This window comes from Hyperoodon ampullatus (assembly GCF_949752795.1).
Source record: "Hyperoodon ampullatus genome assembly, chromosome: 1".
NCBI lineage: Eukaryota > Metazoa > Chordata > Mammalia > Artiodactyla > Ziphiidae > Hyperoodon > Hyperoodon ampullatus.
This window is the reverse complement of record NC_136914.1, coordinates 91,418,842-91,439,817: the sequence shown is the minus strand read 5'-3', so window position 1 is coordinate 91,439,817 and position 20,976 is coordinate 91,418,842. Positions and strand designations below refer to the sequence as shown.

Genomic DNA, 20,976 nt, shown 5'->3' with positions numbered 1-20,976 from the left:
CTGTAAAATAAGGATAATAGACTTTGCTCGGTACTAAAGACCAGGAAGGAAGCAGAAAAGTTTTTAATCTTGGTAGGTTTCCCTCATTCCAAAGCAGACTGCAGGGTGAGTAATCCTGGAAAAGCAGACACAGGTGAGGCCCAAGTGAGTACATATTTTTTCACAAATCAGGAGGGGTTCTTTCTTTAAAATTGTGGCATAAATGTAATTTTACACTAAAGCTGTTTACCATTTTGGTACCTACATTTTGCCCCACTGTCTTAGAAATCAAACATCTGTGTAAATTGGCGATCAAGGCAAGATAACTTTCCTGAATCTTAAATTGAAAGTTAAAATTTCTGCTTATTTGCTATTAGTTTTTACATAAGTTACTTTGAATAAGTCAATTTTTCTTTCTCCAGGCATTATGAAAAACCTACGTTTCAGAGTCATTACCATGGTTATAGGTCTTTATTTTACTGGCACAATGACAAACCCATCAAGAAAAAGCAGTATTTTATTCAATTCCGAGTGCCAATGGAACGGATATCTTCTGACAAATTGTTCTTTCGCTGGAAAGCATGAAATACCTGTGGACATATCACAGATAGCAGCCACAGTGGATGTAAGTTCCAGTTTCTTTAGGGTTCTCTTACAAACTCACATGAAAAAAGAAGAATGGAATATAAAACACCTGGACCTCAGTAACAACCTCATATCGAAAATAACCTTAAGCTCTCTTGCACATTTTCATGCTTTGGAAATATTAAACCTCAGCAACAATGCCATTCACTCCGTGTCATTGGATCTACTCAGTTTTAAGTCCTTGTGGGTGAAACGCCACAGAGGCAGCTTGAGAAATGGGCTTCCATTTCTAAAGTTGCTCATTCTTCAAAGAAATAAACTCAGTGACATTCCCAAGGGTAAGTACAACTTTAAAAGATGGACTAGACCAAGAAACAGTGAGTATGTGGAGAGCTAATTTTTATGTCAATAATAAATTCCAGGTTTGTTTTCAGTTTCAAGGAAACAGCTGAAAGTAAAGCAACTGGATCAGAGCAAATATAATAAAAGGAGTTTCTTAGTGGAATTTTAAGTTATAATATGTGGAATTTAAAGTCAATGTAATTTAATCTCCCATTGCTATAACTTACATTAATCTTATATGGATTTGTCAAGAGATACTAGGAAGTACTTAAGTACTAAATAATAATGTGTGATTTTAAATTACCTACTTTGATTTATGTATTTTTTTTTACTAATTACAGAAAAGCACTGAGAAATAAGTATTTCAGATACTTTTAATATGTAACAATGCAAATTAAGTGTTACCATATTTATAATTTTTATTTTTACCGAATACATTTTACATCTTCTTATCTAGTTTTCCTCCAAATGTAGACTACATATATGCTAATATTATATATAAACTTCCTTATTATCAAATCAAAGTAGGACTCCTTATCAGAACTGCACATACCCTCCTATTATAATAAATTCTCATCCATTCCAATACTCAATAATCTACATTTTGGAGTTCCTTAACTAATCCACCAATGTTTTATTTAGAAAATGTATCAGATTCATAAGCCAGAGCTTCCTTTTTATATTCAGGAGTGCTAGACAGTTTCCTTTCCCTGTCTGTTTTCAGTCTTGGTCACTATTTGCTAAGTACTTACTTTATATAAGATCTTACGCTAAAAAAAGAAAGTGTAAGGATATTGTCATTTTTCTCCATCTCAAATTATGCATATTTAGTTTTTCTCATTTTCAGTTCTTTCATTTCATGCTTTTATTTTTTTATGTATTCATTTATTTTTTGCTTTCTCCAGTATCTTGTTTTAAGCATAATTTTCACTATAATAGCCTGGCAGGTGAAGGGACTACCATTTCAGTCACCACAGCAGCAGAATTGTGTGAGAAGGACAGGAGTCTTCTCTCCCTGAACTTTCCCATAAAAGCAGTGTAATGTATTTTCAGTGCAAAGTGTAAACTAATTGCGTTTTATTTTATGATTTTTATCATATTGTTCTTATTACAAAAGGAATGCCTGTTTTTTGTAAAACATTAGGAATTAAAGAAAAATTTAAAAGGAAACATTAAAGTCCCTCATGTAATATGTATTCTTCAAGTTTATTCTTTATGCCTACATATATATTTTTCTTTCAAAATTGGATTTACTGTCCAAAATATTTCATAACATAATTTTATATCACAGAATATTTTGAACATCTTTACATAATTAAGCAATCTTATATTAATATATACATATATTATAATCTGTTCAATCAAACAGCATTTAGATTATTTCCATTTTGTTTGCTATAACTCTGACGAACATCATTAAAGCTACACATATCCACATGATATAACTGTGTTTTCTAACTAGTATGGTAGATGTGAATCTCAACCCACAAATTCAAGTGTACTAGAGATATAACCTTCTACTGTTTATAACTCAGCACAGTTTTTGATTCTGAGCCCCCATTTTGCTAGCGTCAGTTGTGATGGGATGTAGGGGTACTTACACTTAACATCAGTTTTTCATGGGCTTTCCTTTATCTTTTCCTAGATTTATACCGCAGCTCTAGAATCTTATACCCTGACAAGGTATCAAAGTGTGTGTGTGTGTGTGTATGTGTGTGTGTCCCTTACCCCCTCTAGCCAGAGAATGTTTCTTTTCAGTCTTTCAGTTTGGAGAAAATTCTTACCTGCTTTTGTTTCTTCAAAACTCTCTATCTAGATCTAGAAATTCCTTTCCTCTAAAGATTCAGGCCTTTGGAAAACAAAAAGCCAAAAAGACTTGTAGTCGCCTCTGCTTGCCTCTGCTTTCTGCCTTGCGATGTGCCTCCCCGGAACAATTAACACAGAGCTTTTACTTTCTGCTTGAACAGAGAGAAAGGACACAAGGAAAATAGAGACAGGTAAAAGCTTAATATGTCAAAATATTATCCCACCATAACAGTAGATAGAGAAACGCTGACTATATCTCCTTAAGGCAGATGAATTCTCCAGAGGTTAGGATGAATACATTTCATTTAAGGACCAAATATCCCTATAAAATGCAGATGCAGTCCCATCCTCCTTTCCCAAGTTAAACTTCTGCCTCCCAGAATATCAGGAAATATGTTAAACTTGCAAAGGAGGGGATAAAAAGATGTGAAATGAGTAAATCCTTTATCTGAAATTCTAATGGAATTCTAGCAAATAAAACCATGGAGAGATGAATGAAACAGATTGATGATGGAGGTCCACTGTAAGCCCTGAATCTAATTGGATGTAATTCAGAGTTCTTTTCTCCATAGCATTTTGCGGTTTGTTTTCCTGTAATCATCATACACTTTCAGTCCTTATTAGGGACTAGAGTCCCCTCTGGCATCCCGTCCCATTTTATGATTCTGTGACTATGGCTGGGTAACTCTGATGTTGAAATCCCATTTTCGAGGGAAAAAGCTGGTAAGAGAGGTGCTCCCTGAGGTGCCATCCTATTCCTGACCTCTGTTCTTTTTTGATTCCTTTATCCTACGCCTTTTTAAAGGAAATGTCTAGATAATGTAATATTTACTCAGAACTGTGAGGATTAAAGGAAAGATGTATCTTAAGAACCTAACTTAACACAGTATTTGGCATCATAAACAGTAGCTATTAAAATGTGAAAAGTACTTCATAAACTTCTAAAGTACTTTGCAAATATTAGTTATTATTACTCTCGGCACAAATTGAGAGTAACAGTCTTTTAGAAACAAATGATAAATTTGTTTTTGTCTGAATCTCAAGTTATCTTTTACAATGTTAACTAATTATTGCAGTAGATATGACTCCTAGCCCACTATAATTCATAAGCAGAGAATCATTTGTATCTATTTACATAGGTGTTTGCACTCATCTAAAGATAATGATTAATTAGAGATTTCTCAGAAAGCAGCAATCAAACAATTGGCCTATAGCACCTTTATAAATCATGTTTCACATGTCTTAATATGGTGACAGTTTATAGAGCCAATGAAAAGTTGCTTTGACTGTGGAAAGCCCTTTTTTTTTTTTTTTTTTTTCTGGTATGCGGGCCTCTCACTGTTGTGGCCTCTCCCATTGCGGAGCACAGGCTCCGGACACGCAGGCTCAGCGGCCATGGCTCATGGGCCTAGCCACTCCGCGGCATGTGGGATCTTCCCGGACCGGGGCACGAACCCACGTCCCCTGCATAGGCAGGCGGACTCTCAACCACTGCGCCACCAGGGAAGCCCGAAAGCCCATTTTTGTAAGGGTGCAAGATCACATTGACTAACCAGCCCAGTGTCAGCTGATTTCCTTTCTTGATGCCGATCATCTGTGATGTTACCAATAAGCTTCATGTTGGGAAAACACCCAGAGGAGGTACTGGCCAATGCAATTCACAAAACAGAAGCCAGCCATGAATTTAACCTTCATGATCATTCCACCTTCCTCCCATATTCTTGGAGTACAGCATTACTAATGGAAAAATCAGTTTAAAAAAATTGAGAACAAGGGGATTGGTCTCCAGTTAAACTATCCCACTTTCATCAAACAGTATCAAACAGTATTTCTGGAGTGCCCACAAAGTGCCTGAAAATGTATCAGCACCAACATCTTACTGAGTTTCCAGTGAGGTTGAAAGACCAGATGTGACAGCCTCACATTAACATACTAAATTCCAGAATCCAAGAGATAAATATGTTATCAATGAGATGAAATAATACCTGATTTTTGAAACTGGTGGAGGAGAAAAAAACATAACCAGCGTATTGTTGGAAAAAAAAGTATATTGTATTCTTTTCATTTGTAGGGAATTAAACCTTTCATCCTGATTACTATTTGGATTATGGAAATACCAATAACCAATGTTCTCCAAACCAATTCAGGTTCTAAAGTAACAAAATGAATGTATATCACTAAGCTAAGAGGTCAAGGTCTTTGGCTCACCTATATAAATTTGACCACATTAAGGGGCTGATTTTATGACCCAAATATCTTATCCAGGATCATTCCAGACTCTATTCCAATTCCTAATACTCTTTGAACTTGAAGCCATAACCCTTGAATATCATCATTTTATGTTATCAGATTATCGAATTTGGGAGACCACTTAAGAAGTTCAGAGTCCAAAGGAATGTTTCTAAGATGGTGTAATGTCTGGGCATGCCCTCTGCGGCCTTTTTTCTCATAGACACTGAGATAATTTCTTGGAAAAAATGAAACTGCCTCTGGTGTTTTAAATGCAAAGGCTTATCAAATTCCTGCCTATGTGATCATCAGAAAGCAGTTCAATAAATAATCCCATCTCCACAAAAGTGCCTCCATATGCCTCTCCCAACATTTGACTCTCTCAAAACATAAAATGTACTCTCTGATGTCCAAGCCCCAGCTCTTAATGCACCTCACAGCCTCTTTCACTCACCTGAATACTCCTCAACATTGATTCGCCATGCAAAATATGTAAAAGAACACATTCTCTTATTGAGAAACACAGCCAAGTGTCATAGAAGAGTTTACCCCAATTTTCCAACTCCATCTTGAGAGACCTCCAAACAAAAAGGTCATTTGGGCTTCCCTGGTGGCGCAGTGGTTGAGAGTCCGCCTGCCGATGCAGGGGACACGGGTTCGTGCCCCGGTCCGGGAGGATCCCACATGCCGCGGAGCGGCTGGGCCCGTGAGCCATGGCCACTGAGCCTGCGCGTCCAGAGCCTGTGCTCCGCAACGGGAGAGGCCACAACAGTGAGAGGCCCACGTACCGCAAAAAAAAAAAAAAAAAAAAAAAGGTCATTTGCAGGACTCCACCAGTTCTCTTAATAACATTGAACCTTAATTCTCTAAAATTGGAAGTAAAAGGAAAATCTTCATGTGGGAGGAGTAACTGAACTTCACAGTCTTAATTCCCATGTGCAGAAGTTTCCCTTCTTCTTGGGGATCTTAGCTTGATATTAAGAAGGGAATCAAATGAGAGGATATTCTTATAACTCTCCATGTTCAAAATCCACCCCCCCATGTTTGGGCATGTTCTGGTCCCACTCTTCCTATTTACTCTTTTACTTTATCTTTTATACTTTTATATGCCTTGTATTACTCTATTTGCTTGTTTATTGACCTTAAGCAAGTCACTTAACCTATAAAAGCTTCCTGGTCCTTATATTTAACTGGAGATAGTGATATATACAGGGTTGATGTGAGGGTTAGAGATAGCATTTGTAAAAACTATAACACACAGAGTGATGATATATGTAAAACATCTCTCATTGTACCTTGTACATAACAGGTGCTCAAAAAGTGTTAGTTCTCCTTTAGGGCCATTTGATGAGCCTGAGTATCTAATTCTGTTTCCCATCCTAGTCTTTGCTATAATAGTCATCACCTCCTTGATTTCTGGTACAATGAGTAACTGAAGGTGATTTTCATTCTCTTTCTACAACTGTTCAGAGTTTGTATAAAGTTCAGAGTACTCACCAACAATCTTGCACTACAGTTCATACTTCTGTAGGCCTGTATAATGTTGGAGGCCCCTGATTCTCCATGTTCTGAGTGCTCTGGTCTGTCCTCTGGCTCTCTGAACCACACTGACTTGTGAGACCATCACCACTATCAGAATAACTATCCATCACCCCCCAGAATTTCCTCATGCCTCTCTGCAATCTATCTTTCCCACCCATCATCTCTCCCCTGCCCAAGTAGCCACTGATCTTCTTTCTGTCACTATCAATTCATTTGCATTTTCTATAATTTTATATAAATGCAATCGTTCAACACATTCTTTTATTTTTGATGTATCTTCTTTCATTCAGTGTAATTATTTTGAGATTCATCCATGTTGTTGTATGTATTAAAAGTGCATTCCTTTTTATTTCTGAGTAGAATTTCATTGTGTGGATAATCTCATTTACCTGTCAGCAGACACTTGGGCTGTCTTTTTTGGTATTACAAATAAAACCGCTAGCTAAAGGGATGGAGAAAGATATGCCATTAGAGAAACAGTAATCTAAGGAAAGGTGGAGTAGCCATATTAATTTCAGACAAAGGAGACTTCAGGGATAAAGAAAGCACCACTTAATGATAAAGGGATCAGTTCTTGAAGGGGATATAATAATTCTAACGTGAATACACCTAACAATAGATTGTCAAAATATGTGAGGAAAAACCTGACAGAACTGTAAAGAGAAGTGAGCAAATCTGTTACCAAACCTAACTTGTGTCTGCTGGCCTGATGTGCAACAAAGCCAATCTACTGACACCGGGTTGTGATGAAGGAAAGCACAGACAGCATTTACCTCAGGGTGCCGAGGAAGGAGAACAGGCAGCTCATGCTCACGTGGCCTGAACTCCTCGATGGTTTTCAGAGAAGAGTTTTTAAAGACAGGGGAGGGAGAGGGTCACAGGGTGTGTGATCCACTCATGTGCAATTCTCTGATTGGTTGATGGCAAAGAAACAGGGTGATGTTTCAGGAATCATCAACCTTCTGGTTCCAACCATGGGGTCTATTTGCTCATGGGGCAGCATGCAGTTAACTTCCTCCACCTGGTGGGGTCTTAGTATCTGCAAAACAGCTCAAGGCTATGACTCAGGATATTATCTATACCCTTGAGGAGGAACTAAAGGTCATTGACTTTTTTTTATAGCTATTGTTTTTTTTAATTGAAGTATAGTTGACTTACAATGTTGTTCCAATCTCTGCTGCACAGCAAAGTGACTCAGTTATACACTTATATACATTCTTTTCTTATATTCTTTTCCATTATGGTTTATCACAGGATACTGAATATAGTTCCCTGTGCAATACAGTAGGACCTTGTTGTTTATCCATTCTAAAGGTAATAATTTGCATCTACCAACCCCTAACTCCCCCAGTCCGTCCCTCTCCCTCCCCCCCGTCCCTTGGAAATGACAACTCTGTTTCTGTTTTGTAGAGAGGTTCATTTGTGCCATGTTTTAGATTCCACATATAAGTGATATCACATGGTATTTGTCTTTCTCTTTCTGACTTACTTCACTTAGTATGATAATCTCTAGTTGCATCCATGTTGCTGCAAATGGCATTATTTCATTCTTTTTTATGGCTGAGTAGTATTCCGTTGTATATATGTACCACATCTTCTTTATCCTTTCATCTGTCAATGGACATTTAGGTTGTTTCCATGTTTTGGCTCTTGTGAACAGTGCTTCTATGAACACAGTGGGGCATGTATCTTTTTGAATTATAGTTTTGTCCGCGTATATTCTCAGGAGTTGGATTGCTGGACCATATGGTCATTCTATTTTTATAAACTATTATTATTTTGTCTTGCTTGACTGTTTTCCTTTGTTTCTACATTTTGTCACTTCTGTGATTGAATTTTCTCTTTGGAACTTGAGGAAGCCCTAGGAGGCTAAAGCTTTTCTACAAATGAGAGGCCAGGGACACAGGGGTCTGTCCCTGAGAAGGCCCTGCAAGGTCCAGCTCCATTTCAAATCCACTGTTACAGTTGGAGATTTCAACACACCCCTGTCCATTGATAGAGACCAAACTAGACATGGTCTCCCTCTCCACTGAACTCCTGGGGTACTTATTCAATTCAATTAAGTACTAGATATGATAGGGACCATGAGCTCACATCCCTGTACAGGTCAGGCAATTATCATGAAAATGTTAAGAAACTTCTTTCATATCAGCTTCTGTGTTGCATTTTTTTCTCAAGACCCATACATTTGCATATTAAAACACGTAGGAATATTCTTCACTCCAGAAAGAAATGTATTTTCTCCAGAGCTTATATTCAAAATATTTAACAAGAGGCCTTTAGCCTGGGTTCCCAAGTTGGATGCCTCCTGGCTGTAATGATGAAGCAGAATCCTGCTCTGGGTGAGAGGTGGAAGGGAGAATAGACTAAAGTGCCTAGAGCAGCGGGGCAACACACAGTGGCTCAGCAGTGGCTATTTATGAACCAATATGGAAGTATTCTCACCAGCGTATGCCAGCTGAATCTCAGCCTTGGCTCTCTCTCATTTTTTTAAACATGCAGGCTTCTTGGCCTATCCTTTGTCTTCCTATTTTTTGATAGAGACATCATATTCTTCTATAAGTGCATGCCCCATCCATAGCAGGCAGCCCTCGTTCAGCTCCAGCCAAAAGTCTTGTGCCACTTGAGACTTATTTTTCAACAGAAGCTAGAAATGTACATGTTTATATTGAATCTTTGATGTTGGCTCAACAACTTTTAAATCTCTGTGCAGGTCAAACACTGTGACTTCTAGCCTATTGAATGTATATTATATATTGGGCATTACAAGTGTTCACAAAGGTGTGAATTCTGCCCTGAAAGGACTAATCATCTGATGGAGAGGCTGACAAACAACAATTGTTTTACAGTCAATAGTGGGGGTAAAACTGCTTTATATAACTAATAACTTTTTCTTGTGTGTGTGTCTTATCACGCAACCAGACACAAAGTTTCTCTGCTGTCTTTGTCCCCAGCACTAAGTGCCATGCTCATAATATTTTGACTGAGTTGTCGTCCTTGTGGTCTCTTGCTTAGTCTGTAGCTGAAATGAGCAAATGAGAACATAGATGTGCAGCCATTTCATTTAGGTCATCATCTCTCTGCATAATTAGTCTTACAGTAAGTACTGATATTTTGCAGATAGTAGACAAGGAATAAACCCTTCTGGAATTGAACCAACCTGATCTGCTATGTAGTAGTTTGTTAAAGACACAGACTATGTGTGAGAACAGAGCAGAAGGAAATGTAAAAATGCAGGGCTTCCATGTGAGACTCATATGGAAACTCAAATTTGGAAGACTGCTGTGGCTGGCACATCATTCTCAACCTTTATCTTCAGTGCCAAATGGGCCTCATGGTTACTTCTGGAATCAGGCAGAGACCAAAACTCAATTATATTATTTTGCCAGAAAATAAAACCTCTAGCTATAACATATTACCTTTGAAAAATATAAAAAATAGTTATAATATCAACAATAAGTAGTTAAAGGATACAGCTACAAAATAGAATAAGAACACCTTAAAAGGGGAAGAATTCATCCATGTAAATAAAGCATCAAAACAACTTTTTCCTCTATAACCATAGCAAGATCATCCAGTTTTACCCATAGTTCAATCAAATAAGCAAGTATCATATTTACCGTTTCATTCAATCAAGGTTAGATTTTTGATTGATGCTTTTATTATAACATTATCACATGTTCATTCAAAGGAAGAATTCAAGAGTGTATAAAATAGAAGCATAGCTTCACCTCCCTCTGCCATCCTACTTCTAAGTGTAGCTACCACTGGTAGCTTAGTTCAGCTGCTTCCAGGCCTTCTTCTCTGCTCTCTTGAAACATATGTGTACGTTTGCATGTGGCCTTTTTTTCCCAAGAACATTGGAATTATACTCTACTTTCCTGCAACTTAACTTTTCCTTCCTGTTCAGTTATTTCATGTTGATCTATCCCATTCTCTTTTAAGACTACACAGTATTTTGTAGTATTGATATACCATCCTTTGCCCATTTCTCTGTCGTGAACCATTTAAGTTGTGTCCAGTTTTTCACCATTACAAACAATACTGCAGTAAATACCACCAATTTATATTTCAATTTGCTTTTTAATTTTAACAGGGCTATGGAAACTGAAGTCATTACAGAGTTTGGATCTGTCATTCAATGGGATAACGCAAATTGGTTTGTCTGATTTTCATAACTGCCTGCAACTAGAAAACCTCCATTTAAAGAGTAACAAGATATTCAGAATTCATCCAGGAGCCTTCAAGGACCTAAAAAATTTACAGGTTAGAAAATAGTGTTTATAATATTTCTAATATGCAGAACTATAGGCAATTATATTAGAAGAATATTTCCATTGAAGAGTTTCTTCATGCCCAGTAGTACTGGCTACCAATCAAAAAATATAAGTCTATTTTAAGATTCCCCTAAAAGAGCTGAAGTCTCTCTCTTACCTCAAAAATCCAAGGCCTCAGTAATGGACATGAATGTGGACATTTTATTTGAACATGTATGCTCAGCAGCAAGAATTGGCGCATTATTTTTCCTAAATCTAATTAAACCCAACTCCAAGCTTCCACTTACCAGTTGGCAAGAAATTAAATCTCGGTTATTAGCAAGACTCCCTCCCTGAACTACAAGGTCAGTCAAAGGTCCCTGGGGTTTTATGCAATTTGGGACTATATGGGCCTAAATGGGCTCTACACCCCCTATAGCCCAGGACCACATGGGCCTCTGAAGGCCAGTGACCCTGGTGCTTCCACATCAAAATTGGGCACAGAATAATACAAATCATAATGATATCAACTCATCCTTGCATCCCACTTACCACGTGCCACATGCAGTTCTAAACATCAGAGCCACGTTGGGGGGGATCGACGTCACATTTTGGAGGCATGGTGCCTGTCTCTCGGGCACCTTGCAGTGAATCTCACCGAGGTCCTGACAGCTGGGAGTGTGAGTAACACCTACAGCCCTGCTCTAACTTTGGCAGCTTCAGCCCCTTCTCCTCCTAGCCCCTTCCTCCTCTCTCCTCCTCTTTGGAGAGATATTGTAAAATCTCCCCTCAGTGCTCCTTTAGAAACTCCAGGACCTAGAGATGGCTTAGGAGAAGCTTGAATCCCCCGTCCCCGTAACCTGCACCACACACCCCCATTCTTTATATAGGCCAGTATCATCCAATAGAGCATAATGTGGGCCACATATGTAACTTTAGATGTTCTCGGTAACTAGATTTAAGAAGTAAAAATAAGCAGGTGAATTTAATTTTACTAATATGTTTTGTAACCCAGTATATCCAGATATTCTCTTTTACACATGTAGTCAATATAAAAATTATTAATGAGATATTTTCCATTCTCTTTTTCATACTAAGTCTTCAAAGCCCTGTGTGTATAGCTGACGCTTGGTGTCCAAGGGGATTGGTTCCAGGACCCCCATGGATACCAAAATCCGTGGATGCTCAAGTCCCTTATGTAAAATAGCATAGTACTTGCGTATAACCTAAACACATCCTCCCATATACTTTAAATCATCTCTAGATTACTTACAATAATACATTGTAAATGCTATGTAAATACAATGTAAGTGCTATGTAAATAGTTGCCTGCGCAGGTCAAATTCAAGTTTTGCTTTTTGGAACACTCAGAATTTTTTTTTTAAAACTATTTTCTGTCCATGGTTGGTTGAATCCGAGAATGCAGGAACCACAGATATGGAGGGGAGACTGTATCCTACCCTTACTGCACATCCCAGTTTGGACTAGCCATATGTCAATGATCGATAGCCATATGTGGCCAATGGCTGTCACCTTAGAGAGCATCAATGCAGACAGCTGGCGTTTTCCCAGTTTTATGTAAGGTGCTCTTCAAGCATAGCTGCAAGACAGATGCCCAACCTCGCCCCCGCCCCTTTCAACCAGAATGGCCCTCCAAGCCCGTCCTCTCTCGGAGACTAGTGACGCAGTGGTGAGGGAGGTCGACTGCAGCCAGCTGCCTGAGTTTAAACCTAGGCTCTGCTGCTTGCCAGCCACACGATCTTGGGTAAGTTACCGAATCACTCTGTGCCTCAGTTTTCTCAACTGTAAAAGAGAGGTAAGTTGCTTCCTTTTTCATAGAGTTTTGTGAGAATTAAATGTTTTAATCCATAGACTGTGCTTTGAACAGTAGTTGGAATACAGTAAGCCCTTTATAAATGTAGACTACATATAGAAATGCTAAAGTGGCTGCGTCGCCCTACTCTTTTAACGTACAAATCTGATTGTAAGCTTTCACGACACGGGCCTGCTTGCCCCTCCAGCCTCATTTCAAGCCACCCTCCCCTGCTGACTGCATCCCTGCCTAGTTTTCACCCCAAGCCCTCCCCTATTGCTGATCACTTTGCCTGGAAGAGCTAACTCTTACTATTCCTCAAGGAAGCCTTCCCTGGGGCTCCAGATTGAATTAGTTTCCCTTTATACACAGGTATAGTAGACTATGCTTTTTCCATATTGCATGTGTGGAAACTGAAATTATTTCATTTTAGGTATGGTTTAGCCATTAATGCCTATATCCCCATAACCCTTCTACCAGACGGTGAGCTTTTTGAGGACATACATCATGTCTATTTTGTTTTCTAATGCTTAACACATGTCCAGTACATACCATGTATTTACAAACACTTGTTGAATAAACAAAGGAATGAATGGCTAGATGATGATCATGGATAGGTGTATTAGTTATCTATTGCTGATGTCAGCAATCCAGGCAAGGCTTGCCTGGGGCCTCTGCTGAAGGTGTCTCACGAGGCTGCAGTCAAACCACGGAGGACAGGTGGGCGACGAGCAGGCCCAGGGGCCGGGAGGCTGCGGGCAGTGGCGCTGGGCCCGGTGCAGCAAGAGAGGCCCCGAGATGCCGAGCAAGAGGAGGTACAACGTGTGGCTCCCACCGGCCCGGATCAAGAAGATCATGTAGACGGATGAAGAGATTGGGAAGGTGGTGGCGGCTGCGCCTGTCATCCTCTCTTGGGCGCTTGAGCTTTTCCTGGAGTCACTGTGGAGGAAGGCCTGCCAGTAACCCAGTCCTGAAACGCCAATCCCGTGACCACATCCCACCGGAAGAAGTGCATTGAGCTGGAGCAGCAGTTTGACTTCTTGAAGGATCTGGTGGCATCCGTGCCTGACATGTAGGGGGATGAGGAAGACAACCACATGGATGGGGACAAGGGTCCCCGCAGGGGCCGGAAGCCGGGCAGCAGCAGCCGGAAGAATGGTGGGATGCGAAGCAAAGGCAAGGACAAGAAGCTGTCAGGGACAGACTCACAGCAGGAGGATGTCTGAGGATACAGATACTGACGGAGAAGAAGAGACACCACTGGCCCCATCCCAGCCCAGCCACCCCCCTGCCCACTTTCAGAGCCCCCCTGACACCCTTCATGCCCTTCACCTCGACTCTGCCTCTGCCCCCAGCACCCCACCCCCTGGGCCCCTCAGCACCTGAGGCAGAGGATGAAGAGGATTATGACTCCTAGCGCCCTCTGCACCCCAGGCCACACCCGCTTTTAGCTGGGTTTAGTTGCTCTGGGGGAAAGAGAGAAGTTAGAGCTGTTCTTAAGTTTATTATCAGATGAATGGATAAAGATGTGGCACATATATACAATGAATATTACTCAGCCATAAAAAGAAACGAAATTGAGCTATTTGTAATGAGGTGGATGGACCTAGAGTCTGTCATACGGAGTGAAGTAAGTCAGAAAGAGAAAAACAAATACCGTATGCTAACACATATATATGGAATCTAAGAAAAAAAATTGTCATGAAGAACCTAGGGGTAAGACGGGAATAAAGACACAGACCTACTACAGAATGGACTTGAGGATATGGGGAGGGGGAAGGGTAAGCTGTGACAAAGTGAGAGAGTGGCATGGACATATGTACACTACCAAACGTAAAATAGCTAGTGGGAAGCAGCTGCATAGCACAGGGAGATCAGCTCGGTGCTTTGTGACCACCTAGAGGGGTGGGATAGGGAGGGTGGGAGGGAGACGCAAGAGGGAAGAGGTATGGGGACATATGTATATGTATAACTGATTCACTTTGTTATAAAGGAGAAACTAACACACCATTGTAAAGCAATTATACTCCAATAAAGATGTTTAAAAAAAGTTTATTAATAAAATAATAATAAAAGGGGGTGGGGGGGAAAGGCTGCAATCAAGGTGTTGGCCAGGGCTGGAGTCTCACCTGAAGACCCAGCTGAAGAAGGATCCACTTCCAAGCCCACGTGGTTGTTGGCAGGATTCAGTTCCACGTGGGCTACTGGGCATCGGGCGCCATTCCTTACTGGCTGGCAGCCTAAGCCTGCCCTCAATTCTGTGCTGTGTGGACCTCCCCACAGGGCAGTTCACAGCATGGCAGCTCGCTTCAGAGCCCAAAGGAGAGAGCCTGCTAGCAAGAACATCACAGTCTTATGGAATGTAATCGTGGAAGGGACATCCATAGCTCTTGCCATGGTCTGTCGGTTAGAAGAGAGGCACGGGTCTTGCCTATACTCAAGGGGAGGAGATTACCCAGATGGTGTGAATATGGGGGCAGGTTACTGGGGACCTGTCTGCCGTCGTAGTTATAAGAGCAGACGAGAAAGTCCACTTAACTTGGCAGTGCTCCCGGTTCACCACAAACAGGCTGTCAGATTGCCGGGGAACCTCATTTAGTATATTGTATACTGATTATATTTGTATGTGTAATATCCCTGTGCCTGTTTTATTTCCTGTGCATTTTTATTGTGCTTTATAAGTCTTCTGCAGCTCACAGGTAATAGATGCTCCAGGCAAAATAAAAAACAAGCCCAAGAATGTTCTGAATCATCTGTAATTCTGAATTACCTGAGCTGCCCAGAATCATACAATTTCTCCTTCTCTATTAACCCTTCTGCCTGTTCAGCAATAACTCTAAAAACTTCTTTGGGAACACGATGAGCATATTTGGTACCAGAAAGTCGAATATTAAAATGGATGTAGTTGGGTTTTTTTCCAGGAGACGTATTTAATACTTGCATTATATATTACGTGTCTTTCCACGTGGGAATCTTTTCAGAAACCAGATAGATTTCTCAAAGCATAAATTCATCATCGTGTGGAGGTAGAATGAAATGTTTCAATTGGCATTTCAAATAAGCATTCCTTTTCTTCTGCCATTCTTCTTAGAGCAGTGATTTGTTAGCAACATTATATGCTTCTCCCAATCTTTCTATAATGTACACTCCTTTCAAATGACAGTGGATGGCCACTTCTTTAGCCAAATTGGACTATTCTGTTTTAATCTTTTCTCAGAAATTATTCCTCCTGAATCATTTGATTAGCTTTCTGTCCTCTCTTCTGTTTTGCTTTTAGTTTCGTGATTTATAATATAATAGCTGCTAGGATGAAAAAAAAATGCAGACGTGCACTAAGAAGAAAATACCCCCCAAAACATTAGAATATTTCATCCTTTTGTTGAGGGGGTACATAGAAAACTATTGATACTAGTCAAGGCCAGGCCAAAGCAAAGTTTTGTTGTGATTTTTTTTCCTTCCTGGTCCCAGTCTCCTACTTCCTATTTTTGACAGCCTTCCCTTGGGAGTCAAGAGTGCTTGGTTACTCAACAGTGCAAAGGTCCCCCTCACTACTGAGTCTTGGTTATGGTGCTGTTTGAGTGTTTGTCTGAGTAAGCTCTTCTCAGGAGTTTATATAACCCAAGATGCCAGTGCTGCTTTTTCCCTGATGTTTATTAAACAATTGACCTGAATTACATTCAGCCTCCATGGTTTTCATCCATGGCCCTCTTTTTTACTTTTCAGCGAGGTTTGCATTTATGATTTTCTCCCAAACCCCATGACCCCACTCTGGTGGCTCATGCTTCAGGCCTCCTCTGCGCATCCCTTCACTCCAGTGCAGTGGGAGCTCAGGCTCCGAGAGGCTGTGTTCTGGAGTGGAAGGCACACAGCTACAGAGCCAGATCAGATCTCAACTCTGCCATTCACTCATTCATTCACTCATTCGTTCATTCCTCCATTATTTTCTGAGCACCTGGTACCAAGCCTTAGGAGTAGGGATTATATGGGATATACTGTGACCTAGCCCAGTTTCCTCCTCTGTAAAAAGGGGGAAATGACAAAGTTGTTGGGAGGAATAGACATAATGCATGTAAAGCACCCAGTAGGATGGCTGGTACACAGCAATGCTCTGCAAATGGTAGCTAGAGCTATACCTAACTCTGCTGTCCTGGCCACATCACACCACTGCCATATCCAGCTTCACAGATCCTACTCTGTGTTTTTAGAGTCACTGAATCCTTTTTGTTCCCCAGTTTCCTCTTCATTTCTGATGAGACTAGGAAAATTAGTCATTTTGTTTATACTGAGTAGCCATAGATGCAGAGAAATGTACTATTACCTTTAAGATAATACTTGATGCAAAAGAACTCTCTTTGCTACCTTTAGTCAACCACAGTTCTTCTGGGCTGTATGTCCTCATCATCCAGTATCTCCTGCCACTTTCAAGATCACAGTGCTTCTAGACATTCGAGACCTGATCTCTAATTCCAGACCTTCATAACAACTGGGAATCTAGGTTATATCGAACAGTACAAATCACAATTCATAGGAAAGAAGGAAGGGAAAGTGATTGGGCATCTAATACCGGCACCATACTTAACGTTTTCACATACATTTAATCCTCAGAACAACGCAGGGATGTAGGCTCATTGAGAGTCAACAATTTGCTGAGTCTCACAGAGTTCTTAGGGACAGAGCAGAGAATTAAACCCAGTATTCTGCCTCTGAAATCACTGCTAAATTCATATTGCTTCCATAGAGATATAGACAGTAACTGTAACTAGTTTATTTTGTCTCCAAATGTCTTTATTCACAGACTGTCCTAAATTTGTTTCTTCTCGAGCAGGTTGTAGACCTCAGCAACAATGCTCTGACCACCATCCTGCCGATGATGATCATGGCTCTAGAGCTTCCCCACCTGGAGGCTGACTTGGCTGCTAACCAGTGGCAGTGTGACTATGACGTGACAGTCTTCCAAAATGTTATTTCTGAATCTTGGAGAAAAAAGTGGAATGCAATTTGCAACAAGTCTATTGGTAAGTCTCTTCTCTCAGAAATGGTTCCATTTAAACAGAAAAGAGACATGAAAAATTTAGTTTCATTTGAAACAATGACAGTCCCTCTAGAAGCAAGAGTGCTGATCTATGGCATTAGTCATCCTTGGGCTGTATCACAGAAAAATCATTGGTACCTAACTGTTCTCCTCAGTTCATGAACGAGTTTCTTCACATGGTCAGAGAAACCTAGTTCAGCTAGCTCAGAAACCACTGGATTTGGTCAAAACCAGAAATTTCACAAAGAGAATTTTTCCCTAAAGCCCCAAAATGTCATATTTTTATCCCAAATATTAATAAAATAACTGATCAAAGAAAGGACTTCTAAAATTTGAAACATAATTATTTAAAATGCTAGCTAACCCTCTGAAAGTATAATCCTACACATACACAAAACACACATATTTCAAAAGTATATTTTTCTTTGATTTGTTCCCTGCCACTCTCCCAAACTGCTAGAATATGTTACTGAAACTGAATATTTTGGAAAGGTTTCCCCCACCCCCCCACTATTAACTATCTTGGCTAATTCTCAAACTCTTAACTGGGGGGGGGGGGGCGGGGAAAGAGTCATTTTTTAAAGAATGAGTCCTGGCCTCTGTTCTATTCAGGACTGCTATTAAGTAGAGACATGGCCATGCTTACCATGTTTAGGTTTAGGAGAAATCCGTGAAGATTAGAGAGAAGTCTTAGTGGTATCGGCCACACTTGTTTCATCGCCCTGTAAGAGCCACACTGGCATTCTGAGTGTGGAGGGCAGAATATCAGGAACCAGCAGAGAAACCTGAATATTTTTGCTGTTTGCCAGCACTAAGGAATGGTGAGGAAATGATATAGCAAACACAGGTGTGGCCAAGGCAGATTTTGCAGAGGGTTGATGGAATGTTCTCGTAAACGTGCAGTAAGTAGGGAAGGCTGTGGAGAAAGGAGGAACAATGTGGCTGTCCCTACAGACTGGCTTCCTTTCTCCTGTGGGCAGTAGTCAGTCAGGAAGCCTAAGAAACACAGTCTCCTGGGCCTGGGAGCAGCAGACCCGAGCCTGAGAGCCTTGTGTAAGTGTGCACAGAGCCTGACACATGCTGTCGGCATCGACAACCAATCAAGCAATCAGCCAGTAAAGTTGCTAATCGTGTAATACCCACTTTAAATCTAGCTAGACGAGGACTGAGGACCCACAGATGCTTTTTAAACCACTGGAATCTCATTCCCCTGTCAACTCAGCATGTGCTTTTACCCCCACTCTCAGGGAAGGAGGAGGCATACTGGTGGACGCCCACAAGGCGCGTGTCCAGAGAGACCCACCTTCCTCGCACTAATCTGAATCATACGAAAAGCCTCACGACGAGCAAAGCTGAGAGGCCCTGGGATGTGCGCTTTTCCACTCTGCGCAAGAAGGACCCTGCGGGCTCTGACACCAGTGGCAGGGAGAGGCGGCTGCCAGGAAGGGTTAGGAGCACCGGGGACGTGCAAGCTGCTGGCAGAAGGGAGGACGCTTCCCAGGACCTGGCCCTGGCCGTCTGCCTGTCAGTGTCCATCACGTTCTTCGTGGCTTTCTGCCTGGGGGCTTTTGCGAGGCCTTATGTGGATAGACTGTGGCAACAGAGATGCCGGAAAAAAAGTCCAGGTTCAGGGAACGTGTATTCAAACCAGGGCTTCTACGATGAAATCGAAGCTGTAGGGAACATGCAGCAGCCAAGGATGGATCTGCGCCAAACTTTCCACGATCCAAACCTCTGTGAGAACCAAGCCCCATACGCGGCTGTCACTCCTGCGAGAACGCTGGCACCGAGCAGAAAGGAGGCTGGCGGTCGGCAGGGCGGAGAACGATGCGGGGACCACAATGGGGCAGGAAGCGGGAAGGATAACGCGCTCCCAAATCACGGTGCGGCCCGGCCCGTTCTCCGCGGACGGCCGCATGCTGATGATACCCAACTAATGCCGGCGGGACAGGACTGCATCTACAGGTATGATATTCCTGGAGAAGTAAATTATGACACGGTGGCCAGGGAAGATTCCCTCAGTGAGCGTTCAGTGGGCCTCCCTGCCGTGGCTGCCAGATTACAGACAAGCCCTGGCTCAATCCGTAAGGATTCCAACGAATTCGGCCCACCCCTCCCCAGGGAGATGACCACGCCTCTCTCCCAAACGGTGGCGCGTACAAAAGCGCTGAGGACTGGAGAGAAGGAGGGGAGAGGGGACACTCCACACTGCCCTTCGGAGTTTTCTAAGGAGAATGTGCTGAGCGCACAGCAGCAAAGGCTCGAGGGCGCCGGTGACGAGGAAGAGCCTCTCGCCCACTACGGAGCGGCCACGCTCAGTGACTCAGGAGCCACGGACCCGTCCCCACCCGTCTTCGCTCCGGGGTGGGGTCATGACCTGCATGTGACTCCTGCTAACAAGGAACTAGTACAAAAGGACACGCCTGACGCTCAGTACGAGTTGGACACCGATTCTGACGAAGGGTCTTTATTTACTCTAAGTTCAACAAGTTCAGAAGACTGGAGAAATGTGGCTGAAGCAGAGGCACATGGTGAGGAGAGCTGCAGAGCCAACGAGCCCCTGGGGGACGAGGACTCAGGGGAGAGGAGGGACAATGTCGTGTCATTAGAGAGTCTTGAGGACAGCATCGCCTTCCAGAAGATTCTGGGGAAATGTGAGAATCAGGAAGATCATTCTGGAAAAACTCTCATTTCTGATCCAGACTACGGTTTGTACGAGACTCATCCGGAAAGTGGCTCTGACACCAATAAATCTGAGGATCCATTGACCTTGCCCAGGTCACTGGGCAACAGTCCTTGCAGTGATGAGATCCCAGGCATGTCCATTTACGACTATGTCACAGCTCTTCAATCCAAGGCAGTAGAGTGGCAATGCTCACTTAGAGACTTGGAGTTTTCAAATGTGGATCTTTTACCACAAACACCAACATGTTGTTCTGAAGTTCCCTCAGATCCTGATGAGAGTGCCTGTGGTGAAGGAGATGCAGACATTTGCAAATATGAACCTTACGTTCAGGGAGTAGACACAGCTCAAAGCACTATTCCTTCCAAGATCGCTGTGGGGAAGAACTTAAGACCCTCACGACAAGATTCTGAAGAGGACAACATGAATGGACACTGATGAGGGGTTTGTATGTCCCCTTGAGGACAGTGATTCCAGAAAGGTTATAAGCCAAACACAATTGTTACACTCCTGTGGTGATGAACTAGATCTTCAGTGTGAAAGGGGGTGGGGTGGTGGGCGGGGTATTTTGAAGATGGTGTCAAGAGCCAGGTACCACTATTACAGATGCTTCCAAATGAAACCAGTTCACTAAGAACACGGGAGCACTTCAGTGACAGAGACTGGGGTCAACATTCAGAGCCGAATCAGTGAATTTGATTCTCTAAAT

The 20,976-nt window shown here is 41.8% G+C and overlaps 1 protein-coding gene and 1 pseudogene across 2 annotated transcripts; both read left to right on the top strand.

Annotated features, from left to right (window-relative positions):
• Positions 1-406: 406 nt before the first annotated feature.
• Positions 407-20,705, top strand: LRRC66 (leucine rich repeat containing 66; the record flags this gene model as incomplete). Its single annotated transcript, XM_079696895.1, has 4 exons — positions 407-902; positions 10,580-10,749; positions 17,375-17,567; positions 18,832-20,705. The coding sequence occupies 4 exons, from the start codon at positions 407-409 to the stop codon at positions 20,703-20,705; spliced, it is 2,733 nt and encodes a 910-aa protein (XP_079553021.1).
• On the top strand, positions 13,351-13,969 carry LOC307048047 (dr1-associated corepressor-like; annotated as a pseudogene). The gene has a single exon. The product of its transcript is annotated as a dr1-associated corepressor-like (transcript).
• Positions 20,706-20,976: the final 271 nt, after the last annotated feature.